Here is a 25,479-nt window from a genome sequence, read left to right as displayed (position 1 = left end):
TGCAAAATCCCCACGCAGGAGGTGACTGGAATGTTTGAGGAGCTGCCAGAAGGAAGCACAGTGTGGCTGGAGCAGAGTGGATGTGGGGCGTGAGGAAGGGAGAAGAGTCAAGATACCTTCAGGGTTTTTAGCTTGTGCTGCTGGAAAAATGGAGCGATGTGGATGACTCTGGAAGGAGCAAGATGGGGTGGAGTGGGGACGATCAGGAATTCAGTTTTGGCTGCGATGTCTTTTAGACATTCACGTGGAGACGTGGAGTCATGAGAGTCTGGAACTTAGGGGAGAGGTCCAGGCCAGGGGTGCAAATTTCGGCACGGTCAGTGTATGGATGGTATTTAAAGTTGGATGAGACCTCGGAGGGAATGTAGGCCGACTAGAATGCATGCATCTTCAGCCCGCGTCTTCTTCCTCCGTCAGACGATCTGGTTGCTGGCGCTGTGGGCACCAGAAGAGGGAGCTAAGGGTGGGAGGAGGGTGACCAAGGTGGGAAGAGGGGACATCTGAATTTGCCCTTGAAGGAGGAGGAGGCAAGGAGATTCCAGACGGAGGGAACAGTATTTGCAGAGAGTGGGGAAGCATGAAGGGGCGGAGCAAGGTGAGGCTGAGGTCCCCCACGCCCAGCCCAGTCCCCCGCCCTGTTTGGGCTTCTCTCATCTTGTTACCCACATTGAACTTCATAGTCAGCTGTTTCAGGGAACAAATGCCTGTCACCGTGACACCTTGTGCCCTTTCTCTTCTACTGCTCCCCACTCTTGGGTCTGCCCTCCCCCAGGATGCTGGAATTGGCTGGGTACCAGACAAGGCTTGGGAGGTGAGCCCAGCAGTCCCGATGGGAGGTGAGCTCATCAAGACCCTATTCCCACCCCACAGCGAGTCCTTCTCCCTGGGGGCTACCCCTGATTGTGGGCTGTCTCGTGCTCAGGGCTTCTTCGGTCTCCCGGGGTGGTGGACAGAGCCTGCTGTGGAGGCAGGGCAGCCTGGGTTTCAACTCCCTCTCTGCTGCTTACAGGCTTTGTGACTTCAGGCAGTGAGCCTCAAGTCTCTGAGGCTCAGTTTCCTTACTAATAAAGGGAGATCACCAGGAGCAATCATCTCCAGCAGCAGCAGCATCCTCCAGGAGGGTCGTGAGAATTAAATGAGATACAATGAGAGGTAAGGATGGAAGGCACTGACAGGTCTGGGGCAGGAAAGGAATGCCCTCCCATGGCACACAAGGACATCTCTGCACCCTCCCCACCCCATCCTCGCCCTTTCTTCCCTGCCAACCCTCTGCCCCTATTGACCGGGCTGTCTACACTGCCTCCTTAGCCACTCTCTCCAGCTCCCACGCAGCCCCCCCACCCCCGCCCCCATTCTCCACTCTCCTACCCTCTGACCCCTCCAGACAGGGACACTGTCCCCCTCTCTCCCCAGCCCTGCAGCCCTCCCCCCTCCCTGGACCCCTCTTCCTCCCAGGACAGCCACTCCCCCAAACTCTGTGCTTTGCCCTCCTCTCACTCTACAGCCCTCCACTTCTCCCAACTCTTCATTCACTCCTTTGCTTGGCGAGGCCTGGGGGCTGCTGTCTGCTCCGTGTTGTCCTCTGTGCTGGGGAACAGGCCTGGGAGACAACCCCTGCCCAGGGGTGGGCGTGTCCCAGCACAGCTGGGGGGAGGCAGACTTTGCACTGAGTGATCAGCTGGCAGATGAGGGTCCCTTGATGTCCCAAAAAGAATCTGAATGGGCCCCACCCTCCTCTTCCTGCCACCTGGGGAGCTGAGCCTCCTCCAGGGCCAGACCACCCTGGGCCTCACCCCCTCAGGGTCCCTCCCTTCAGTCCCCCCCACCCCCAGCCTTTCTCAGTGCTGGCCCTCTCTGACTCCTGCCTGCTCTCGAGCCTCCCGCCTGGCTCAAAAGCTTTGGGGAAACTGTCCTACCCTGTCTCTACTTCCTTGCTTCTCATGCCGCTCACTCTCAACCCTCTGCAACCTGGCTCCTGTTCTTCCCACTGCCCTGGCGAAGAAGCCTCCCCTGAGTCCTCCAGCAGTTTTTGTAACTCCAAGGGATGCATCTCAGTCCTCTTTTTTTGGTGAGGAAGATTGGCCCTGAGCTAATATCTGTGCCAATCTTCCTTTATTTTGTATGTGGGATGCTGCCATAGCATAGCTTGACAAGCCGTGTGTAGGTCTGTGCCTGAGATCCAAACCTGTGAAACCAGGGCCGCTGGAGTAGAGCATGCGAACTTAACCACTATGGCACTGGGCCAGCCCCTTTTTTTCCTTTTTTTTTCTTTCAGTCCCTATCTTTCTGGATCTCCCTGTGACATCTGCTCTGTTATTCGCTCCCTCTTCTTTGAAATGCTGTTCTTTCCTTGGCATTTGTGATACCACATACCCCCCCTTTTTCTTTGTTAAAGGTTTTGTGTGTTTTTTTTTTTTTTTTTGGTGAGGAAGATTGGCCCTGAGCTAACATCTGTTGTCAATATTCCTCTTTTGTTTTCTCCCCAAAGCCCCAGTACATAGTTGTATATCCTAGTTGCAGGTCCTTGTAGTTCTTCCATGTGGGATGCCACCACAGCAAGGCTTGATGAGCATAGGTCTGCACCCAGGATCTGAACCAGCAAACCCTAGGCCACCAAAGCAGAGCACGTGAACTTAACCACTATGCCACCGAGCCGGCCCCTAACCCCTTTCTCTTTTTCCTTTTTTTTTTGAGGAAGATTAGCCCTGAGCTAACTGCTGCCAATCCTCCTCTTTTTGCTGAGGAAGCCTGGCCCTGAGCTAACATCCATGCTCATCTTCCTCTACTTTATACGTGGGATGCCTACCACAGCATAACATGCCAAGTGATGCCATGTCCACACCCGGGATCCGAACCGGCGAACCCAGGGCTGCCAAAGTGGAACATGCGAACTTAACCGCTGCACCACCGGGCTGGCCCAACTAACCCCTTTTTCTAAAATGCACTTCTGCTGGGCCCAGTTAAAGCCCTCGGAGGTCCCAGACGCCATTAGGGGTTAGGGGCTGCGGGTTGGCCCCCCTCTTCACACCCTGCCTTCGGCCCTGCTGTTCCCTTCACCAGAAACCCACTTTCCTCCTCACCCCTGGGGTCCCAGCTCAGAAGTGGGAAGCCTTTGCTGTAGCTGGCCCAGGCACACTTTCTGGGGTCCCCCGATGCCTTGCCCTCCCCCTGTCACACAGCAGCGAGGTCACTCGGCCCTGCTGTCTCTCCCTTCAGGCTCTAGGCCCCCTGCAGCTGGGGGCCCTGCTCGCCCCCCCCCCCGGCCCCGCACTGCTGGTTGGGTTGCCAGACACAAGACGTGGGCCAAACTTACACTCTATCTGCAATTCAGACTTAACTGGGTGTCCCATATTTTCGTATGCTAAACTTGACAACCCTTACAGCTGTACCCCTGGGACCCAGCTTGGCGCCTGACGTAGTAATGGTGGCAGCGATGGTGGCAGGCACAGGTGCTGTGGGGCACAAAAGAGATGTAGCAAGCTCCCTAGCAGAGGTGACACCTGAGCCAAAGCAGAGGGAGCTATTAGGCCACGGCATGAACCAGCCCCTCTATGAGGATGCCTCCTGTAGGTTTGAATAGTGTCCCCAAAGAGATACGCCCCAGCCAAGGCCCTGGTACCTGTGCATGTGGCCTTATTTGGAAATGGGGACTTTGCAGATGGAATTAAGTTGAGGACCTCAGGATGAGATCATCCCGATTTAGGGTTGACTGGTGTCCTTATAAGAGGAAGGAGAGGGAGATTTGAGACGCACATCCCGCGGGAAGATGCAGACAGAGGCGGGGGTCGGAGCGAGGCAGCTACAAGCCAAGGGACGCCAAGGATTTCCGGCAGCCATCACAAGCTGGGAGAGAGGCCTGGAAAGGACTCTCCCTCAGAGCTTCTGGAAGGAACCACCTCTGCCAACACCTTGGTTTTTGGACTTCTGGCCTCTAGAACTGTGAGAAAATAAATCGCTGTTGTTTGAAGGCACCCAGCCTGTGGTCCTTTGTTATGGCAGCCCCTCGGAACCGACACACTCCCAAGGGGCCGTCTTTCTCAAGCTCCATCTGTAAGCCCCTTCCTTCATGACCCCTTGTCCCCAGGACCCCTTAGAGGACCAGGTCTCTTATCCAGCCTGCGGCAGCCAGCCACCAAAATGGCCCCAGTGACCCTCGCCGCTGGTATGCATGCTCTTATCTAGTCCCTCCCACACTGAACAGGGCTGACGAGTGTGACAGTGAAATACTGCACGAGTGACAGGGTGTGGCTCCCAAGACGAGGTTATAAACGTCAAGATCCAGCTTCCGCCCTGGCCTCTCGGACTGCTCCCTCTGGGGGAAGCCAGCCGCCATGTCCACGGGGTGAGGAGCAGAGGCTTGTCCCCCACAGCCAGCCCCAACTTGCTGACCAAGTAAGCGAGCCCCTGGGAAGACCACTGTCCCACACTGGTCCAGCCTTCTGGTGACTGAAGCCTCGGCAACCCCATGGGAGACCTCGAGTCCAAATCCTGCCTGAGGGTCGGACTCATAGCAGCTTGGGGGTCGTTTGTTATGCAGCACTGATCCTGCATAACCGACACAGGGCCCCAGTTAAATTTCATGCTTGTTTCTCTCAACTTCAAGGTTCTCGGGCCCCACCCTTGGCACTGGAAGTCGACAGGAGGCAACAATTGGTGGCTGGATTTAATGGTGACAGCTGGCCCTACTGGCCTCAGGAGGATCAGAGCTGGGAGGGGGCCGGCTGGTCTTCTAGTCTAACCCTCCTTGACAGCCCGGAAGCCGCTTCAGGTCCTTGTCCGGGAAAGTCACGCCCCGTCTGAATAGACTCCTGTGCCTGGAGGCCATTGACCCATTTCCTGGGGCTACTGTAACAAAGCACCCCAGATCAGGTGGCTTAACCAACAGAAGCTTAGCGTCTCACGGTTCTGGAGGCCAGAAGTCCAAAATCAAGGTGCCGGCAAGGTTGGTTCCTTCTTTTTTTTTTTTTAATTTATTTTTTTCCCCTTTTTCTCCCCAAAGCCCCCCGGTACATAGTTGTCTATTCTTAGTTGTGGGTCCTTCTAGTTGTGGCATGTGGGACGCCACCTCAGCGTGGTTCAATGAGCGGTGCCATGTCCGCGCCCAGGATTCGAACCAACGAAACACTGGGCCGCCTGCGGTGGAACGCGCGAACTTAACCACTCGGCCACGGGGCCAGCCCAGGTTGGTTCCTTCTGAGGGCTGTGAACAAAGGAGCTACTCCAGGCCTCCCTCCTTGGCTTGGAGATGACCATTTTCATGGTCACATGGTGTTCTCCCTACACGGCTGTCTGTGTCCAAATTGCCCCTTCTTACAAGGACACCAGTCCTATTGGACTAGGGCCCACCCTAATGACCTCACTTTAAGTTCATACCTCTGGAAAGACCCTGTCTCCAAATAAGGTCTCATTCTGAGCTACTGCGGGTTAGGACTGCAACATATGAATTTTGGGGGGAACACAATTCAATCTGTAACACCCCAGGATCCCCTTTTTAGGGTCATGGTCTTTCTGCCCATAATTCATTCTGTTTCCCGGCCTCTTTCCTTCTCTCTGCCTCCCCCCCGCCCATTTTGTGCCCTTGGGAGACGTATCTAATCCCTCCGAGCATCCTCTCTGCTGAAGCAGGAGGCAGACTCAGAGTCCTCATCAGCAGTCTCCAGGCCATCTGCCCACCAATATGGGCTGGGTAAGACTTTGTGGAGAGGGGTCAGCCCCGTGGCATAGTGGTTAAGTTCAGTGCACTCCACTTCAGTGGCTGGGGTTCACAGGTTTGGATCTTGGGTGGGGACCTACACCACTCATCAGCCACACGGTGACCATGACCCATGTATAAAATAGAGGAAGATTGGTATAGATGTTAGCTCAGGGCTAATCTTCCTCAAGCAAAAAAAGAGGAAGATTGGCACCAGATGTTAGGTCAGGGCCAGTTTTCCTCAGCAAAAAAAAAAAAAAAAGAGGACTTTGTGGAGGAGAGGGAGGAGTCAGAGGAGACTATGCATGATAAGCTCTTATTGAATGTATGACTGCATACCTCTAACCTACAAACAGTTCAAAATCCATCAACTTGTCCTTCTGTCTCTGAAGGCTTACCACTGGGCCCAATGAGGCTGATCCCCATCAGGAGCTGTGGCCCTCTTTGCTGGTTTTCATCCTGGGGAAGGTGGGCACCTGGGGGCCCTGACTTCAGGGCCAGAGCCCATGGCTGCCAGGGAAGAGAACCCTTCTGCGTCCTTCTGTTGTTTGTAGGTCAAGCAGTAAGGTTTTTTTTCTTTTTGAGGAAGATTAACCCTGAGCTAACATCTGCCGCCAATCCTCCTCTTTTTGCTGAGGAAGACTGGCCCTTGGCCCTGAGCTAACATACGTGCCCATCTTCCTCTACTTTATACGTGGGACACCTACCACAGCATGACCTGCCAAATGGTGCCATGTCTGCACCCGGGATCCAAACCAGTGAACCCCAGGCCACCAAAGTGGAACGTGCACACTTAACCTCTGTGCCACCAGGTCGGTCCCAAGTAAGTATTTCTGAATGCTGTAATGCAGGGAGGGGGCAGGGGGTGGGCAGCGGGGGGCAGGGTTGCCTGTCTACCCAACAGCCATGCTTCCTTCTTTCTTGCGAACAGAGCCCCAACTCTGCCGGGGTGATGCATGGAGATCCCTGGGTGTCACGGCAGGTGTGCTGGAGCACAGACGTGATGGGTCCAACCCAAGTGTGGGCACCCTATGCTCCTTTGCTAGGGGTTGGTAAAGGGGCCTGGGCCTGCTCAGGGATTCCTGGCAAAAGTTATTCTCCCTGAAAAAAGAGAGATGCCACGGAGAAAGGCCCACACCTCTCCCCTCCTAATCTAGAAATTGTCCTTCAAGGATGGGAGGCTCGGAGCAGCTGCAGCCATTTAGCGACCATGAGGGGAAAACTTCTGATGCGTGGAAGAGGCAGAACTGAGAGAAAAGAAACAAGGAAGAGGCCTTGATGACCACGGAGAGCTGTCCGTGGTGACCATCAACCTTCACACTTCTTAGGAGAGATCATAAAATGTCTGCTTTGCTCAAACCACCACTGAGCAGCTGTTCTCTTACAGGAGGAACAGCCAAATGCATCTTCACTGAAAGGGCGTGGACACAGGGATGCGAAACACAGGGCTCTGGCAGCAGCCGGGTTGAGATCAGTCCCGGCTCCGCCACTTTCAGGCTGTGTGGCCTTAGGAGGTCCTGTTCTGAAATCTCAGCTCCCCGCCTGTAAAAATGAAGCTAACTGGGATACCCACCTCACAGGGCTCCTGTGGGGGGAAACGAGAAGAGAAAATTTAGGCAGGCATTTTGCACACAGTGGTTGGTCCATCTCAAAATTCAATTTGTTTATTCATCCATGAATTTATTCAGCAGTAATTCTTGAACATCTACTATGTACTTGGACATAGTGTGGACTAATCTAGAGTCAGAAGATGTAGCTATGAAAAAATTAATAATAGGAACTCAAAGACGTTGGCTCTTTCCGTTATTATTGTAAGTCTTTACCTACCAGGAGCCCGTAATCTGTTGGTAAAATCGAGGGAGATTGGGCAGAAGGATTTCCCTGGACGTGGTGAGGCTGGGGCCGTTACAGAGGGGAGGGGCAGTGAAGTGGGACTTGGGACACCCCGGAGCTGATTCACTCAGCAGCCATTTGTTGCGGACCTACTGTGTGCCAGCTGCTACAGGAGGAGCTAGGGATGCACAGGTGAGTCAGACAGAGGCCCCGCCCTCTCTGGGCTCACAGCCTCAATGGGGGGACAGACAGGTAAACAAGCAGGTGGTTACACTGGAGTGTGATCGGGGCTGAGATGGGGAGGGAGGGAGCGGTCCCAGACAAGGCGCTCTCTGAGCTTCATTTTGCAAAGTCAATGAGCATTAGTCAACAGGAAAGGAGCAGCAGCGGCTTCCCCAGGGAGGAACGGCAGGTGGTTCAGCGTGGCCGAAGCATCAGTTCAAGAGGAGCAGTGTTCAGGGATGTGTTGTTTCAGAGGCTGTGCTTGCAAGTGACAGGAAACTGGAATCAACCAGGCGCAAGCAGTCCGAGGAACCTGCTGGCTCATACGACTAAAACGTTCAGAGGTTCAGCGGCTTCAGGTGCGGTTGATCCAGCAACTCAAAGATGTCACTGGGAAACCAATTTTCTTCCATCTCTTCGTGGTGCCCTCCAGTGTTGACTTTCTTTAAGGATCAAAGATGGAGGCCGAGGGGCTGGCCTGGTGGCGCAGCGGTTAAGTTCCCACGTTCTGTTTCGGCAGCCTAGGGTTTGCTGATTCCGATCCCGGGTGCAGACATGGCACCGCTTGTCAAGCCATGCTGTGGCGGGTGTCCCACATACAAAGTAAAGGAAGATGGGCACGGATGTTAGCTCAGGGCCAGTCTTCCTCAGCAAAAAGAGGAGGATTGGCAGCAGTTAGCTCAGGGCTAACCTTCCTCAAAAAATAAAAATAAAATAAAATCTGTAAAAAAAAAAAAAAAAAGAAGGAGCTCAGAGGAGGCAAGAAGGGAGCTGTTTCAGTAATGGGGTGAGAGGGAGGGGACTGACAGAAACGGGAGACTCGTGGACACAGAAGTGAAGCAAAGGGAGGAGGAGTCCAGGACAACGCCCATTTCTACTTTGGGTCCTGGCGGGCAGGGGAATCAGGAGTGGGGTAGGCAGTGTGAATGGGCCATCAAGAGGCTGAGGTCTGACTTGGAAAGGCTGGCATGGGGGTGTCTGAGAAATAAGTGAGCACAGCCGTCCAGAAGGCACTTGGTTGGACATGGGGCTCCCGAGCCCGGGGTGGCGGTCTGGGCTGGGGAGGGAGGCTGGAGTGTCCATGGCAGGGGAGTTCAGGATGTGGACTGGCCCTGAAGCAGGCATGAGGGGAGCCGGCCGGGAGCTCATGTCCGGGAGCACGGCTGGCCCTCTCTGTCCAGTCCTGCCCGTCCAGACGCAGAGGAGCGAGACCGGGCCCACCAGGGTTTTGGGTTCAGAGATAACAGCCACTGGTGACCTTGGCAGGAACAGTCTCCGAGGAGCAGCTGAGGGTGAGGTGTCATTGCAGTGAGTGGGAGGTGAGGACAAGGATAAAGGGTGTGAACAACTCTTTTAAGAAGCCCAGCTTGAAAAAAAAAAGAGGAAAGGCAGCAGTAGCTTCAGCTGAAAGGGGGAGCCAAAGATGAGCATGGGACACAGGGCCGGCGGGGTGCGTGTGCGTGTTGGCGTGTCAGTGGAGGTGGCGGCTGGAGGTGGGCTGGGGGCGTGTGAGGATGGAGGGACTGAAGCAGGCTGACGTGCTGAGGGGACAGACAGGAATGGGGGAGGAGAGGTAAAGGAGGACCAAGGCCCTCAGGAGGGGGTGTGTGTGCACGTGGAGGGGGGAGATGCGGAGCCTGGGAGCGAGGTGGCCTTGAAGGGGGAAAGTGCGGCTACAACTGGAGGTGAGAGGGACGGAGCCGAATCTCTGGATGTGGGGGCAGGCTTCCTCCCAGATGGCCTCACTTCTGTCTGGAAGTGGGAGGCAAGGTCACGGGCTAAGAGCCAAGCACCAGGTGGGGTGGAGGAGGAGCATGAAGGGCCAGGATAGAGGGGACCAGGCCAGGAGCCCTGGCTGAGTGCTGCCAGAGCAGAGCTCGCCTGCAGGAGCCAGCAGTCCCAAGGGACAGCAGGGCATGGGGCATTCCGTAGTGGGCTGGTCAGCATTTGCAGGGTGGATGGGAAATTCTGGGCCACCAGCTAGGGCTCAGCAGATGGTGAGCAGATCTCTTTGGCTGGATCAGAAACAGGTTAGAAAGCCCTCGGTACTGGGCTAGGAGAGAAGTTCCAACTTTGCCCGGAAGGCAATAGAGAGCCACGGAAGATTATGGAGCAGGAAGGGGACCTGATCAAAGCAGTATTTAAGAATCTGTATCCAGCTCCGTGTGCACGAGGGACTGGAGAAATCAGACTGAAGGCAGGACTCTGGAGCACTGGACAAGTCTGAAGGGAGGATGTCAAGCGTCAAATGTCACAGAGGAAGAGCTTTTTAGCACCAGAGGTCAGACCCAGGAGCCCTGGGTGGCGATGGCCTTCAGCTGGTCCACAGAGCATGGGCTGCCTCACAGAGCAATGAAGGGGTTTCCAGCCGGGTGGGGGTATCCAAGAGGGGACCCCTGCTTCAGAAGGAAACCAGCATTGACCGCGGCTCTACTTACGTTCCAGCTGAGATGATGCTGGATCGTCTCCCAACAATCAGATGAGGTCAGAATTATTGTTCCCTTTGAGAGATGGAGGGCTGAGGATCAGAGAGGCCAAGTTACTCACCTCGGGCCACACAGCAAGGGAGAAGCAGAGCCAGGACTTACCCCAGGTCTGAGATCTTTGACCTGCACTGCTTTTGGGCTTCCCTGGCCTGTTCCTAATCTCCTCTGCCATTTCTCTAGAGCTTTCTGCTCCATCTGACCTTGTTCTGGGAGGTTCTGGGTGGCTCTGGGCCTAGGAGACTTGTTGGGGACCGGATCTAAAGCTTAGTAACTCTAAACGTCGCAGGGCGACCTGGATCCCACGCCCTTACGCCAGGAGGTCGACCTCCCCTGGAGGACGTGTGTGGCCAGGCGGAGGCGGGACCCCTTGGTTCACGCGGTCACCGCCAGAGGGCGCCAGCTGTCGCCCAGGTGAGGGCGCGGGGAGGCCCCTGCCCGGCTTCCGGAACAACAGAGCGGGCTCCTGGGGCTGGAAGCTGCCCCCTCGTGGGTCCGGGGAGCCCCTGTCGCCTTCCCCCGTCTGTCTCAGCCGCGGGCTTGCTGACCCTTCCTCCCCACTTCTGCTTTGCGCAGGGAGTCACATTTCCTCGGTGTGGGTGTCGGAAGCCTGGGGTCGTCGCGCTGCCCTCCCCCGGGCGCCAGTCCCAGATGTGCCTGCCTCACCTCCTCTGGCTCCCCCCTCACGCGGAAACAGTGCTGAGGCCGTGCCAAGCACCGGATTGTCACCTCTGTCACCTCCTCTCAGCCTCTTCACAGCCCTGGGTGGGAGTGCGGGCCAGGCCCTGGGATTACTAACTGGGCCCAGAGAGGGGGAGGGCAGCGCTCTGGGCCACACAGCCTGCCAGTGGGCCCCAGGGGTGTGGGGGAGGGAGGAATCGAATTCCTGCCTAGGCAGGATTGGGAGGGTGGGGGCCCCGGCTCCTTCCGGCTGCAGCCCATCTCCTCCATTCCCCCAGCTTCATCTCCCCCCAGGGCCTCCAATCCAGGGGAGTCCAGGGGAGCACCTCCCTCCAGCCCCCCCTACTGCTCAGTCAGGTTTCTGCTTAGATCCTGCCACCGTCCCCCCGCCGGCCCGCTTCCCTCCCTCCCCCCCCACGCTTAGCCCCTTGGCTGTGGCCACTGAGGGCCTGGCCGGGGGCCCAGGCAGCACACCGCAGCGGCCAGCGCTCGGGACAGTCCCAGTCTGTCTGGCAGGGCTGCGGGTTCAGGATTGGCTGGAGCTGCCCCCGCCCTTGGGAGGAGGCAGCCGTGAGAGAGGCTCGGAGGTGGCTCGCTCAAGGTCACCCTCCTTTTCTCTCCCAGCATCCCTGTTCAACCTTTGTCCCTTCTGCCTCACCTGGAGGAGGGGAGGAGGCAAGAGGCCCCACAGGCAGAGGACAGAGGAGCCCAGGGAAGAGGCAGGCTTTTTGGGCTCCTGGCGTTTATTCATTCAGCAAATATTGAGTGCCCACTATATGCCAGGCACTGAGAACACAGCAGGGAACACCGTGGACGCAGTCCGTGCCCACAGCCCAGTGGGGAGACAGACCAGAAATAAACAATCACACAAACTGTGTAAACTTGTGTCCCCAGCAGTGTGGCAAGGGCCCTGAGCGGGGCTGTGGTCTCGCCTCCCTGGGGACCTGGGAGTGAGGCGTCTTATCTGGCCCAGGGCAGGGAGGCTGACTTCAGACGAAGCCAAGGGCTTTGCGGAGGCTGGGGGGGGGGGGGGGGGCAGGGCTGAGCACAGCCTCAGTTTCCTCAACTGGAAAACGGGGAAAATAAATGGCCCTGATCAGGGGCTGCTGCATCCTGGCCTGCAGCCCTCAAAAAGAAGGCGCTGTCACCGTCCCTAAGGAAGGGTGAGGGAGCTCATCAGGAAAATGGCGGGGGGAGGGCATTCCTGGAGACCAGCAGCTCTCACAAAGCTCAGAGGTGGCCTCAAGGAGGTGAGGGACCCCAGTCCTATGGCCGGCCGCTGCGCTACCGAGCTTCGCTGGCCCCTCGCTGCCTGAGGCTGGAGGAGAGGAGGGGCTGGTCCCCGGGGGCTGTCTCTCCTTCTCTCCCTTCCGTGCCCCCATGTTCCTGGCCACGTGGCACCTCTGCGGCCCCCCGCCTGGGGGAGGCTGATTCCTGACCTGGGGCTGGGGGAGCCAGGGACAAGTGGGTTTGGGGTACCGCAGAGAGCAGGTCTGAGGCGTGCTGGCTCCGCCCCGCCCCACAGCCCCAGGGTGGCAGGGAGGGGTGCTGTCTCTTTAAGAGCCTTCAGGCTGCTGGGAGCAGATGGCCAGGCCGGCCGGGGCCCCTTGTCCTTTGTGTGGCTTTGCACAAAAGAGGGGGCCAGCTGGGGAGGGGGCGGCTGCAGCAGGTGGGAGGGTGGGGCCTTGCCCCTCCCCCTCCTAGCCCTGTGCCATTGCCCTTGGGGAGGGGGTTGCTCACTAGGAATGTGCCTCCTTTACGGGCACTGTGGCCCCCACAGTCGCCCCCAAACTCCTAGGATACCCCTCCAGTGTCATGTCACACCTCCTAGGCAGAAGCTTCATCACACCCAGGCCTAGGGACTCCCGCCACCCCAGCTCCAAGGAATAAACCTACCCTCCCTGCCCCCTCCCCCAGCAGAATCTTCCTCCTGTCCTGAGCTCCAGGCTCTCAGGAGAAGGGAGAGCAGAATGAGCTCCTTCTGGGAGGGGTATGGAAGAAGGAGTGACACTAGTGGCTGGGGGTACCTGGGGCACCCCTGGAGAAGGGAGGCCAGAACAAGCATGATGCTGAGGCCTGGGGGTGCAGGGGAGCAGCTGGGGCCCTGGACCCTGGGTATGAGTGCCAAATGGAAGCAAGGGGAGGCGGGAGACCCAACTGAGGCCCTGCCTAACGTGGGCCGGAGCGGGCAAGATGGACTCCCTCCTAGGAGCGGGCTGTGTGCAGTGATGGCTGCCTGCCAGGCAGGAGGGGACAGCGATGGGAGCCTCCCTAAGGACTGGAGGTGCTGGGGGCGGGTGTGGCACCCTGCCCCGCAGGAGGGGTGGCTGGAGAGGCTCTCTTCATCTTGTAGCAGACCCCTTAGCTCAGACCTGCCCTTGGCCCATTCATTCTCCTCCTTTGTCCAGACTTCCCCACCCTGGGGCTTGGTGCCCAATCCATGATTTAAGAGGAGGAAAAAGGCCCCGTAGCTCTGGCCCGAGGTGTGGCGGGCAACGTGGCCGCGGGTTGGGTGGCCCCATGTGGCCCGACAGTGCCGCAGCCGGGCGGGGTGGTGCCTGACTTTGCCCGGCCGCCCGCAGGAGCCCTAGGAGCAGGCGGTCCCAGCCGGGTCGCGGCCCGACCGCAGGACCCCGGCCGGCTGGCCGCAGGCAGTGGGTGGGGGCGGGGATCCCTGGCTGGGCCCTGGGTTGCTTCTAAATTTAGGAATCTGATTACAGAGTGGCCGAGGAAGGGAAGGGAGAGGAGGGGGCGAACGCAGGCTCGGCTCTGTCTGGGCACAGCGGGGTGTGCCCGGGTGGAGGTGTGTCTAGGAGTCCGGGGCTCCGGGTGGGAGGGGCGGCGGGCGGGGGCTTCGGCTTGTGTGCGCTGCAGCACGTGCCCCGGGTGGCGGGGACGGGCACCGGCGCGGCTCGCAGGCTCGGAGCCGCCGCCGGTGTGCGCGCTGGCTCTTTGTGTGCCTGGCAGGGTGGCTGGGTCTGGCTTTGAAAGTCTCTGCCCACCCCCCTCCCCCATCTCCGTCTGTGCCGCTCTACCCGCTTCCCGGTCTGTCACTCTGCCCGTGCTTGTCCTGGGGGAGGGGGATGCTGATCCCAGCTGGGGTGACAGTGAACCCAGTAGGGAGGAGACCCAGCTCCTCCCTCTCTTTGCCGTCCAGACTTTTCCCTACACCTCCCACTCCCCATCCCTCAGCCCCTTATGCCACTGTTTTGGGATGCACACTGCAGCAGTTAAAGGGAATTGGGGCGACCCCTGGGGACCTACAGATGCACCAGAAGCCAGGCTTTGGCCCGGGAGCTCTTGGAGGAATTCATTCCTCGCCTGTCCGGCCTCCCATCCGCTCTAGCCCCCAAGGGCGCATGAGGGGGGGGTCCCCCCTGCGGAAGGGGGGGGGCGGGGAGTTCCTTGGCAGGAAGGGAAATGGAAGGAAAAGCTGGGCTCCACCCGGGCGGGCGGGCAGGCGGCCTCAGGGCCCCCGGGGCAGGCGGCAGTAACCCGAGCCCACTGGTGCGTGGGGCTGCTGTGCGCGCGGGTGGGGCTGACCCCCGGCTACTCCTGGGGGGCAGCGGGGTCTTCCCCAGGGACAAGTCTGGGAGCCCGGGGGGCCGGCCGAGGGAAGCGCTCTCCACCCTGGTCCTGACCCCACCCCCTGGAGGTCTAGCCCCGGCCCCCAGGCCCCGCCCCCCGGGCCCTCCCTCCCACCCCAGGGCCAGATGTTCAGCTGGCGGAGGCATCGGCTGGGGGAGGGGTGCTGAGGCCGCAGCCGGCACTACTTCCCTGCCAGCAGCTTCATTGTGTGCGCGAGGAGCGAGCGGCGGCGGAGAGCGGGCGAGCGAGCGGCGCCCGAGCGCGGCGGGGAGAGCGAGCGCGCCGGGGAGGGTGCGAGGCGGCGCCCGCGGCTGCGCTGCGCCCGCCTCCCGGCAACTCTACCCCAGCGCCCCGCGCCGTGCGCGCAGTCCCGCCACCGCCGGGGTGCCGCCGCCTGCCGTCGCAGGCAGGGGTCTGGTCGGGACAGGGGTCCCCACCCGGGGACCGGGGCATCCCGGTGCAGCCGAGAGGTGCGGAGCTCCCGGGGGGGCGCCAGTTGCACGGCAGCGTCCGCCCGCTGAACTGCGTGGGCACGCGGGCGCTGGGGCTCAGGGGCGCCCCGAGGGCAGGGCGCCCCGACTTCTCCGGGGGAGCCCATACCCGGTGGAGCGCACGGCGCGAGCGCGCCCCAGCCGCACCGGACCTTGCGCGCATCCCTCGCGTACCCCACTTCTGCACAAACTTTTCTGACGCCCTCGCCCCTGGGGGTCGCGGGGAGCGCTGGGCTGCCCGCTGGCCTCCCGCCCCGCCGGACCCTAGCCACGCTGACCTCCTGCCTCTCGTAGCCTCAGTGGCGACCTCTCCAGGCCGGGCCGGGCACGGCACCCGAGGCGAGCGCGGCAACCACCGCAGCTCTCCGAAGGCTCCCGCGCCCCCGGGGGCAGCTGGGCGCGGTAATGCCCTCGGTGATGGAGAAGCCGAGCGCGGGCTCCGGGATCCTGTCCCGCAGCCGGTCCAAGACGGCGCCCAACGGCGGACAGCCCCACTCGGAGGATGACAGCAGCGAGGAGGAGCACTCGCACGGTGAGCCCGGCGGCCTGGGGTTAAAGGCGCACCGCACCGGCCCGGAGGGCGCGGAGTCGGGCGGGGGAGTTGCCGACCGCGGGCGTGTTATACTGATGGTTCCTGCTCCCTGGCTTGGAACCTCTGCCTTGCTTCTCGCCTAGGCCGGCTCAGGGAATCTGAAGGCTGGGCCCCTAGCTGCTCAGGAGGCGGTCCTGCCCTCCCCCGCCCTGCCCTCAGTCCCTGAGGGACTCAGGCGCCCCTCCCTTCCCCTGATTGGGTCCCTCATACCTTGCCACCTTGCAGGGGTCTGAGGTCTGGCTGGGGCAGGGGCTGGAAAGACACCTCCATAGCGAGCTGTGAGGCTCATGTGGTAGGGAGGAGCTTGGATTCCCTGCAGGGCTGTGGTCCAGGTCTAGGGGCAGCCCTCCAACCCCCTTACCCCCGCAGCCGGAACAAAGGGCTCTGCTTGGCCTGGCCTCTAAAATTGGCCCCTTGTCCGTCTGGTGTCGTCCCCCCCCACCCCCCCGCCCCCCATGGCTATGACTAGGCAGGGTCTCTCCCTCTTCCAGTTCCTTCTGTGGCTGAGGGTAACTAAGAGGGAAGATAGCGAAAAGTGAGCCTCCTGGAAGGTGGGGGCCCTGGGTGGTCAGGAAGGAGAACTCTAGGCCAGCCACCTCCCCCGCCACATCCTCCCATCCTCCCTCCCTCCCTGGAGTCCTGACTGCCTCCCCCTGGCTTCACAGACAGCATGATCCGCGTTGGAACCAATTACCAGGCCGTAATTCCGGAGTGCAAGCCTGGTGAGTGGCAGGGCAGGCTGCGAAGGGAGGGGAGCGGAGGGCCCATGGCTTGGCCCTGAGCCCCACCTGGGGGAGCCCTTGGCTGGCGCCCACTGGAAGGACAGGCGGCGGGGGTGGGGGGGGGGGTGGACCCGTGGCATGGTTAGTTTTCCTGCTCTGCCTTCCTGTCTGGGTCTCTGCCCCTCCTTCCCTCTGGGCCTCACCTCCCAGGCCCCACTCCTCTGCCGCCCTTTGGCCGTGGGTTCAGGCCAGCGCCACCAGGCTGGTCTGAATGTCTTCCCTCCTCTGCTTCTGTGCCTTTCAGAGAGCCCCGCACGCTACAGCAACAAGGAGCTGAAGGGGATGCTGGTGTGGTCGCCCAACCACTGTGTGTCAGATGCCAAGCGTGAGTGGGGTCAGGACCCTGGGTTCATGCACGTCCCTGGGAGCTGGCGCCTTGAGGTCGTGCCAACCGGTGGCCAGCTCTTCTCAGAAATGGGCTGGAGGCTGAGTGAGGTGTGTGGGTTCAGCCCCTGCCAGGGGGGGCTCAGGCTCAGGGGCCTGGTCCCTGGGGGTGTCCCTCTGTCTGGACAGGCCTGGGTTAGGAGTTGGAACCCCTCCTTCAAACTCTGGCCCCTCCCGCCCCTGCAGTTGACAAGTACATCGCCATGGCCAAGGAGAAGCACGGCTACAACATTGAGCAGGTGAGCCCTGGCCCCGCAGGGGTTTGGGGTGGGCACGGGACAGTGCAGGGGGCGGCTGAGCCTGAGCCCGAGTTGTCCCCTCTCCCGGGCCAGGCACTGGGCATGCTCCTGTGGCATAAGCATGACGTGGAGAAGTCGCTGGCCGACCTGGCCAACTTCACCCCCTTCCCCGACGAGTGGACTGTGGAGGACAAGGTGTTGTTTGAACAGGCCTTCGGCTTCCACGGCAAGTGCTTCCAGCGGATCCAGCAGATGGTAAAGCCCCTCCACCCCCACCGCGGCTCCTTAGCCCCTCCTTCCTGACGAGCCTGCCTGGGGCCCGAGTCTTGGGTGGGCCCCAGCCTCTGGCGTTGCCCCTTCAGCTGCCCGACAAGCTGATCCCCAGCCTGGTGAAGTATTATTACTCTTGGAAGAAGACCCGTAGCCGGACCAGTGTGATGGACAGACAGGCTCGGCGGCTGGGGGGCCGAAAGGACAAAGAAGACAGGTAGGGGCCCAGGGAAGCTCTGGGTGGGGGCAAGCCGAGCTCCTGGGGGCCCTTAGCTCCCGCCTCACTCCTTCCCCGGCCCTGTGTCAACAGCGATGAGCTTGAAGAAGGACGAGGAGCCGTGAGTGAGGGAGAGCCAGATGCCGGAGACCCCAAGAGAGAGGTGAGGTCCCAGAGCTGGGTAGGCCCTGCCTGCCCGCCTGCCTTCTCTCTGGGCTCTGCACCACCCAGCCCCTCTCCTTTCCCTGGCAGCCTGTGCCCTCTCGGCCCCTGAATGCCCGCCCAGGTCCGGGGAAGAAGGAGGCGCAGGGGTCTCAATACCGCCACCACCCGCTGCGAACCCGACGGCGCCCACCCAAGGGCATGTACCTGAGCCCAGAGGGCCTCACTGCCGTGTCAGGAAGCCCGGATCTTGCCAACCTCACGCTTCGAGGCCTTGACTCCCAGCTCATCTCCCTCAAGCGCCAGGTGGGGCCCAAGAAGGGGCCATGCAGAGGGGGCAGTCAGCAGCGGGGAACTATGAGTGGGGGCAGCTGCGATGGAAGGGAGGCGGTGCAGGCGCCAAGGCTTCCTCTGCCCTATCCTCGGGGCTTCCGGGTAACTCGGCATTCTTTTCTGGGCCTTTAGAACAACTGGTTCGTAAAGAGAGGTGAACCCTAGCATCACCCCTACTGAGTGGTTGTGAGGGAGGAATGAGTTAGATGGTGGGTGGCAAAGAGCTTGGCCCCTGGCGAGGGCTGGGTATTGATGGCCATCCTGGCACGGAGAGTTTGACGTCCCTCCATTTCTGACCTTCCCAGGTGCAGAGCATGAAGCAGACCAACAGCAGCCTCCGCCAAGCCCTGGAGGGGGGCATTGATCCACTCCGCCCCCCCGAGGTAAGGCTGCTCTTCGAGTGCAGAAGGGGGTTTTCTTGCAGGTGGAGCAGAAAGGGAGAGCAAGGCCTCCACTTCCGTATTTTTGAGTCTCAAGGATATATTGTTTGCTCTCCAGGCCAACACCAAGTTCAACTCCCGCTGGACCACGGATGAGCAGCTTTTGGCTGTGCAAGGTAGGTTCGATCACCTATGGGGGGAGTAGAGGGCCCCCAGAGTCTTCCCACCCTCCGAGGAGCTGGGGTGGAGGGGGAGGAGCAGGGAAGTAACTAGTTCTCAGGGATGTTCACAGTCTGCTGCCCTTTTGACCCTTGCAGCCATCCGTAGGTATGGCAAAGACTTTGGGGCTATTGCAGAGGTGATTGGGAACAAGACTCTGACCCAAGTGAAGACCTTCTTTGTGAGCTACCGGCGCCGCTTCAATCTGGAGGAGGTGCTGCAGGAATGGGAGGCCGAGCAGGATGGGGCCCCTGGAGCCCCGGTCCCCATGGAGGAGGCTAGGAGAGGGGCTCCCTTGCCAGCCCCAGCCCTAGAGGAAGATGACGAGGTGAGAAGGGGTGAGGACACCCTTCAGAGAAGAGAGGAGAGGAACCGCCGGGACTGGGCCGAGGGCGGGAAAGAGCCTGGTCTCTCGCTCTTTTCTCTCCTCTCAGGTCCAGATTACATCTGTCTCAACGTCGGTGCCCCGATCGGTGCCCCCTGCACCACCCCCTCCTCCACCTCCCACCTCGCTGTCCCAGCCGCCCCCGCTGCTGAGGCCACCTTTGCCCACGGCTCCCACTCTGCTTCGTCAGCCACCCCCACTCCAGCAGGGGCGCTTCCTCCAGCCCCGGCTGGCCCCCAACCAGCCCCCACCACCCCTCATCCGCCCTGCTCTGGCTGCCTCCCGCCACAGTGCCCGCCCTGGCCCTCAGCCCCCACCCACCCTGATTGGAGCCCCTCTGGAGCCTCCAGCACCCTCACTCTGAGCCCTGAGGCCCTCTACCAACCAGAGGCTCCAGAACCCCTTTGCTGGACATCCTCAGACACCTCTGGCTTCCCTGAGGCCAGAAGGGACTAGAGCTGTTGCCAGGCCTTTTGAAGACCCGAGCAGCCGATGGGCACAGCCTGGACCCGCGGGTTCTGCACATCTCTGGCAGCTGAGCCTGTCTCTGCCCCCATCCCAGCCAGCAGCTGGGACTCAGTGGCTTCTGAGCTGGCCTGAGGGTACTTTCTTCCTGGCTGGGACTGGAATGGCTGTCTCCGAGTTGGCTCGGGCTTGGCCTCTGGGCCGTGCCCGTTGTGTAGAGGGGGTAGACTCTAGCTTGGGGGGTAGGGGAGAGGACAGTTCGACGTGTGGGCTGTTCTCCCTCCGTCCCTTCTTTCAGCAATAAGTCTGGGGTGAGCTGGGGAGGGGCCCGCAGGGGGTTGGTGGGCAGAGGTTCCTCGGGGCCTGAGGTGAGCAGGGCTGGAGGGGCAGCTCTCCTGTCTGTCTTCAGGGGCCCCTGGGGAATGCCGAGGAGCTCTGAGGGTGCCCACTGTGCCCCCCACCCACAAGCCTGGAGAAAGGAGGACTGGGAACATATGCAGACATGGGTTTATTTTTCAATGTTTTTAAAAAATAAATAAAACCTTCCAAGCTCGCTGAGTCCTCTTTCCCTGGTGTAAGGACCTGTCAATGCCATGAGGGTGGGAGCGAAGGCCGCCCAGCATAGGCCTCTCCCCCAGGCCCCAGACAGGAATCAGTTCTCTCTTGCGAGGCAGGCGGGCTGGGCCACATCTTGCCCACGGGGACTGGGTCCCTGCCCAGCTGGGAGAAGAAACAGGAGGAGGCAGCTCAGATTCCAAACATTCTCTTTATTACGTGTTTGATCCAGAGGAGAAACTAAGTGCAGGGGGGGGCTGGGTGGGGAGGGGCCACCTTGCCTGGGAGCCCCCCCCCCCCCCCCCCCCCCCCCCCCGGCCACCACCCCCTTTGGGAGCCAAGCCATGCCCTCCGGGCCCCTCGGAGCACCCGGGCTGTTCCATAGGGCAGGAGCGGGGAGGGAGGGAGGGTGGAAGGGAGGGGGAGCCCTTGGTCGGAGCCGGAGCAGCCCGCAGTCCAGTCGGGGCTTGGGGCAGGAGGGCTGAGGTTGGCGAGGCCCCTTCCTGGGACCCAAGGGCTCGACTTGCCGCGGAGCCTGGCCTGGGAGTGGGGGTGATGAGTAGGGGTGGAGTCATCATAAATCAAAAAAAATAAAATAATAAAATAAAAAATAAAACCCATCACAAAAAAATGTACAACTCAGGTGAGGGTGGGGGCAGCCTCTGTGCAGGACCCCCTCCCCCAATTTCTCAAGAACAGAAACAGCAGAGAAATAAATTAAGGGATGCAGCGGCCGCCACCAGCCAAGCGCCCGTCACCAGCCACTCCCACGCTGGCCGTGGAGGTTGGCAAGCTGGGCATCACTTGGCCTAGCTGTCCCCCCACCCCGTGGAGGGCAGAGGCTCCCGGCCCCCGCTGCCCCATCCAGCCCCGCCAGGCGGCCCTGGGCAGTGTCTCCTGAGAGGAGGGGCGACAGTGTCAGGAAGAAGAGGCAAGGCCGAGATGAGTGGTGAGGGAAGTCACTGCTATGGAACTAGCTGGTGCCTAGATTAATGCCAATGACGGGGAGCAGTGGGGGAGGAAAGGCGGGGGCTGTGCTTTCAGACAAAGGCTCTCCCATAACGGAGAATGCCCAGCGTCCCTGTTCCGGAGACTAGCAGCCCAGGCGGCCCCCTGGGGGCCGAGGAGCCCATCTGCCCTGCAGTCCCCTCCCCTCTCCCAGCCCTGGGGTCAGCCCCGCCTTCTACCCGGGAGGGGATGGGAGAAGATGGCACAGACTTTTGAGGAGGGGGACAAAAGTCCCCACAGCAGCTCGTGGAAGGAAATGCCCAGCTCGGGGGAAGGAGGGGCAGAGGATACAGTGTGGAGGGAGGCCGAGCCCCATCCTCGCCGCCAGCCCCACCTGCTTCAGGGCTGCGCAGCACCCCCGCCCCAGCCCCCAGCCGCCCAGGCCTCCAGCCCAGGGGCCTGAGGTCAGGGGAAGGCCACCTCTGGTGGTTTGCTTGGAGGGGAACGAGGGGGAGAGGGGAGAAGCCCAAAGTGGGCCTGGCGGAGGGCCTGACAGGGAACTCCACCACTCTTGCCTGAGAGTGTTCCAGCCCTGAGCCACCCTCCCGGGAAACCCCACAGATCCAGTCTCAACTGTCCCGATGGGGCAGGGAGGAAAGGTGGCCGCTGGGATTTTTTTTTTTCTTTTTTCTTTTTGGTAATAAAAAATTTCTTGGTTTAGGCGAAATACTCTGTGCAACCGCAGTACCGAGGGGGAGCCCTGCCCCCCCACCCTCCCTCCCCTTCCTTTGCCTCCTGTGGGAGCGAGGGGGGAAGGGGGGACTTCTGGGCAGGGGTAAATGTGGGGGGGAAAGAGCCATCTCCCATCCCCCACAAACATGGAAGAAAAAACTGAGAAGGGCGGGGAGGGGAGATGTGCCAGCAGGGGGAGACACACCGATCCATCTCTGCAGTCTCGCCCAGGTGGGGCGGAGCGGCCGGCCCCAGCAGCGAAGTCCAGCTGGCCCGCCTCCGTGGCCCCCCACTCCTGGCAGCCTGTTAAAGCTTAAGCTCGTTGGCTATTTTGGAGGCAATGTTTTTGAAGGCCATGGAGGTGCCCGATATCCGCTTAAATCGAACACCGTTGAGAGAGAGCCGCGGCAGTTTGCACACCTCCATCTCCCACTGCACGAAGTTCTCGTGGCCCGGCGTGCCGTGCATGCACAGCAGCATGTATTTCTCGTGCAGCTCGCTCTGGCAGCTGTTTGCGTCCAGCACCTTGCGGATCTCCCGCATCATCTCGTTTGGCTCCATGGAGCTCGTGGTCTTCATACTCCACGTGAAGCGCAGGGAGCGGGGCTTGGCCTCCCGAAACTCCTCCTTTTCTTTGTCATTACCTCCGCTGCCCACTACGTGAGGTCTGCGGAGAGGGCAGAGGCAGAGTCAGGCGGGGGCTGAGGCACCCCCCGAGGGACAGCCACCCTGGCAGACAGACCCTGAGACGATGGGGGAGCGGAGGGTGCCCGGGAGGCAACACTGCAAGAGGGAATGCGAGCCCTGGTCCGGGGGAGCAGGGAGGGTGCGACAGGTGGGCAGGCCTGCCCCTCCGGCTCTTGGGGCGGAGAAGGCGAGGGGAGACCAGGCCCTGATGGTGGGTGGGGGGGTGACAGTTCCATGCTTTGCTCTGAAGAGGGGAGGAGAGCCAGGGAAGAAAGGGGAGCGGTGTTCAACAGCCCTGAGCAGTTCACAGCCTGGACAGAAAGAAGCAGCTGAGGCACAGAAGTGAGCCAGTCAATGGGTAGGAATCTGTAGCCCCGACCGCCCAGCCCAGGGCCCCTGCTTCTAGAATATACCAGATCTGAGGGGAAGGGCCCACACCGACTACAGCTGGGCTGTGGGGATTCTCTGAGGAAAGGGAGGCCCCAAGAGGGTGAGGACAGGGCAGAACCACCGGGGGAAGAGCCAGGTGGCAGAAGGAAGGAGGAGCAGGCGGCGTGTGGCGAGCCCGGCGGCCCGGGCAGGGCCAGTGCTGCTCCCGCCCTCTCACCTGAGCGTCTCCACTCGGTCTTTGCTTTCAGGTTCATTCAGGTTCCTCAAAAAATAGAGCGAGGGAGAGTTTAGTGCTGGGACCTCTCGCTCCTTCCGCCGCCGCAGACCCAGGTGAGGGTGGGTCCGGGGAGGCGCCACTGGCGGGTGGGCAGGACCCAAGCCCAAAGGCCATTTGCCTGTCACCTGGCAGGCCAACGTGGCTCTGCAGCACCTCACACTGGCAGCTCGACTGTCCCTTTCCAACAGGGAGCCCAGCACAGGGGGGCTGTCCCTCCCCACACTCCCAGGTATCTGTGCTGGGGAGAAGGAGCCTCTGCTCTGGGGGAGGAAGAGGGTGTGGATGTGCAGGCACACGCATCAGCACACAGCCACAGCACGAGGCAGCTTCCCCCACCAGCCCACAGCCAGGGCTCACGCTGTGAGCGGGTCTCTGAACCGCAGTCCTCTGGGACGGAAGGGGCAGGGGGGAGACAGAGGTCTCTGTCCAGAAGCTCACAGGCTCAAGAGCTGGAACTGCTCTGAGAACACCCGGGGCTGGGCGGGGAGAAGGGCCCTGAGGCCAGCTGTGCCAGCCTGCCTCGCCCATTCTTTTATAACTCCCTGCCTGCCAGGCCCTCTGCTTGTAGAGAATGGAGGATGGAGGGCAGGGCAGGGCAGACACCTTGCTTGAGAGGGTGGGTGGGGAACAGGTCTGGCCCCGCTGAGCGGCTTCTCCAGCTCCTGGCTGGAAGATGGGTGCCTGGAGCCGGGAAACTGGGGATTGCAGGAGGGCAGGGATGTGAGGAGGAGTGAGAGAGAGCAGCAGCAGCACATGTAAAAGGAACACAAAGACACAACAGACGCACGACTGCAAACCAGCGCACCGCGAGCAGCGAGCCCGGGCTGTGCAGGGGAAGGAGCCTGGCTGCTCTCTCCAGCCCCACCTGGCTCCTGCCCTGTGGGTGGAGGCGCCCTGCAGGGCAGGCCCCCACTGGGGCCTTGTGAGTCAACAGTCAGCCATGCAGTGAAGGGCTGGGTGGGGAGCAGTGGGCGGAAGGGGGAAAGCCTGAAGACCCTGTCTTGGCCCTTCCTCTGTCAGCTGGGACACCAATGTGCCTGGCGAGGTGTCCCCGCCCAAGCACAGGGCCTGGGCTGACAGCCTTGGGGAACCAGGGCTCCCAACCTGGCCGCTGGTCTTCAACTTGGTATTTGGCCCACTCAGGCCTCCAGAGAGGAGGAGGGTAGGGCCAGGGGTGGCAAAGCCAGAATCTGGCCTACGAAGGGAGATGCCTGAGGTGGGATCTCCCATCGTTTCGCCAGAGCTTATGGGTAAACAGCCCAGACCTAGAACATCCCAGCTCCTGGCTCTTCGGAAGCCACAGGCCATATCCGGAGCACCTAGCCCAGAGAGGCGGCTGATTCGTCCAGATACTGGGGGAGGCAGGAGGTGTGCCAGGGGAGAGCGGGGTGGGCCTAGTTCTGCAGGAGCTGCCAGAAGGGGGTGCTGTGCCCCACTCGTGAGGCAAAGGCTCCTTGGGCCTGGAGGCTCAGAGTGAAGTCCTGGGATCCCAGGGTCCCTGGAGTACCTCCAAAGTCCTACCATCCTGTAGGACGGGGGCAACAGGTCACAAAGTTCCAAGGACCAGAGAAGGCGGAGCCCCCAGGAGACCCGGAATGAGATCCCATCCCAGACGCACTTTCGACCCCCGTGGAGCCTCTTCACAGCGCATGCACAGATGGGCAAGGGCCAGAAAGGGAACCCAATGCTTGTACCAAAACCCGGGCTGGGGGTGGGGGGAGGAGACAATCTTAAAGGGAGAACTCCCTGAGAAGGTCCGCCTTGCTTGGGGACAGACCCATCATTTTCGAAGCCATCTGCCCTGAGTGGGCAAACGTGGCCTCGTGCCGCCGCCTGGTCAGAGGCAGTCTTCGTCCCTTTAAGATGGCAGAGAGAGGGCCACACAGACGTGGTTAGCAGATGGAGGAGGGAGCGAGAGCCAGAAAAGGGGAGTTAGTGACGGAGGCAGGACACAGGACACAGACACACACACACAGCGGGCTCAACGCCTACCTTCTGGCAAACCTGAAAGACAGATTTCTAAAAAAACAAACAAAAAAAGACAAAATAAAAAAAGAAATAAAAGAAAAAAACCAACAAGACGGTATGTGGATAAGCAGGTGAGGAGTGGGCTTTACAGGGTCCAAGGGTCGCCCCATCTGTGGAAGAGCCGCTCAGCGAGACTAGAGTCCCAGACATCCCGATCTGCTCCCGCCCCGCCCTGCAGCCCTGGACCCCGTTCCAGGGCCCAAAGGGGCCTGGCTTCGGGCCGCTCCAGTGAGTGGAGTGGAGTGCAGGAGTAGGGCCAGCAACCCTGCTCTCTCTGAACCCCCTGCTGCTTCTGGAGCTACACTAAGGTGCTTAGAGGAAGCGGTGGGATGGAGAGACAGCATCCCAAGAGGCCAGATTGCTGGATGCCCCTCAAGAATCAAAACTTCCCTTTGGGGTGGTCGGGGCCGGGTGAGAACCCTCGTGAAGAGAATTCCCACCCGG

At 60.7% G+C, this 25,479-nt stretch overlaps 2 protein-coding genes and 3 long non-coding RNA genes across 20 annotated transcripts in view; 3 read left to right on the top strand and 2 right to left on the bottom strand.

Annotated features, from left to right (window-relative positions):
- The first annotated feature begins 493 nt into the window (after positions 1–493).
- LOC139040807 (uncharacterized) lies at positions 494–3,970 on the top strand. Its single transcript, XR_011495149.1, has 3 exons — positions 494–836; positions 1,010–1,152; positions 2,699–3,970. It is a non-coding gene; the product is annotated as an uncharacterized lncRNA (long non-coding RNA).
- Positions 3,971–4,820: 850 nt separating this feature from the next.
- LOC139040808 (uncharacterized) lies at positions 4,821–6,991 on the top strand. Its single transcript, XR_011495151.1, has 3 exons — positions 4,821–4,942; positions 6,405–6,515; positions 6,865–6,991. It is a non-coding gene; the product is annotated as an uncharacterized lncRNA (long non-coding RNA).
- Positions 6,992–7,332: 341 nt separating this feature from the next.
- Positions 7,333–15,913, bottom strand: LOC139040809 (uncharacterized). The gene is made up of 3 exons (XR_011495152.1): positions 15,793–15,913; positions 10,186–10,265; positions 7,333–8,468 (listed from the first exon to the last, which is right to left on the bottom strand). It is a non-coding gene; the product is annotated as an uncharacterized lncRNA (long non-coding RNA).
- Positions 14,686–19,984, top strand: RCOR2 (REST corepressor 2). 3 transcript variants are annotated; one of them, XM_044750572.2, is made up of 13 exons: positions 14,686–14,969; positions 15,285–15,522; positions 16,248–16,304; positions 16,609–16,689; positions 16,935–16,987; positions 17,081–17,242; positions 17,350–17,474; positions 17,568–17,637; positions 17,727–17,942; positions 18,275–18,352; positions 18,468–18,525; positions 18,667–18,896; positions 19,003–19,984. In XM_044750572.2, exons 2-13 carry the CDS (start codon positions 15,396–15,398, stop codon positions 19,315–19,317), a joined length of 1,572 nt encoding a protein of 523 aa, XP_044606507.1. In that variant the 5' UTR covers positions 14,686–14,969; positions 15,285–15,395; the 3' UTR covers positions 19,318–19,984. The 3 variants fall into 3 exon arrangements, with proteins under 3 accessions (XP_044606507.1, XP_044606508.1, XP_044606509.1); XM_044750573.2 differs by having other exon boundaries at positions 14,836–14,969; positions 18,706–18,896; positions 19,003–19,974; XM_044750574.2 differs by lacking the exon at positions 18,667–18,896 and having other exon boundaries at positions 14,836–14,969; positions 19,003–19,971.
- A 1,598-nt stretch (positions 19,985–21,582) lies between these two features.
- MARK2 (microtubule affinity regulating kinase 2) overlaps positions 21,583–25,479 on the bottom strand; it is a 52,606-nt gene continuing 48,709 nt past the window's right edge. For 6 of the 14 annotated variants that reach the window (XM_044750569.2, XM_044750565.2, XM_070488063.1 and 3 more), the window contains 2 exons: positions 22,948–22,992; positions 21,583–22,320 (listed from right to left, as the gene is read on the bottom strand). In XM_044750569.2, coding sequence (XP_044606504.1) covers positions 21,960–22,320; positions 22,948–22,992 — 406 coding nt within the window. In that variant the 3' untranslated portion in view covers positions 21,583–21,959. Of the gene's footprint in view, positions 22,321–22,947; positions 22,993–24,999; positions 25,027–25,479 lie in introns of all 14 variants that reach the window. The other 8 variants (XM_044750563.2, XM_044750568.2, XM_044750564.2 and 5 more) reach the window with 2 other exon arrangements.

The sequence above is a fragment of the Equus asinus genome, chromosome 17 (assembly GCF_041296235.1).
Source record: "Equus asinus isolate D_3611 breed Donkey chromosome 17, EquAss-T2T_v2, whole genome shotgun sequence".
In the NCBI taxonomy this organism is placed as follows: domain Eukaryota; kingdom Metazoa; phylum Chordata; class Mammalia; order Perissodactyla; family Equidae; genus Equus; species Equus asinus.
Note: the sequence above shows the minus strand (reverse complement) of the source record. Positions and strands in the feature narration are given on the sequence as shown.

Coding starts and splice junctions, on each gene's coding strand:
- RCOR2 (XM_044750572.2), top strand. CDS start 15,396: ATGCCCTCGGTGATGGAGAAGCCGAGCGCGGGCTCCGGGATCCTGTCC. Junction 15,523..16,247: donor CGAGGAGGAGCACTCGCACG/GTGAGCCCGGCG, acceptor CTGGCTTCACAG/ACAGCATGATCCGCGTTGGA. Junction 18,353..18,467: donor ATCCACTCCGCCCCCCCGAG/GTAAGGCTGCTC, acceptor TTTGCTCTCCAG/GCCAACACCAAGTTCAACTC.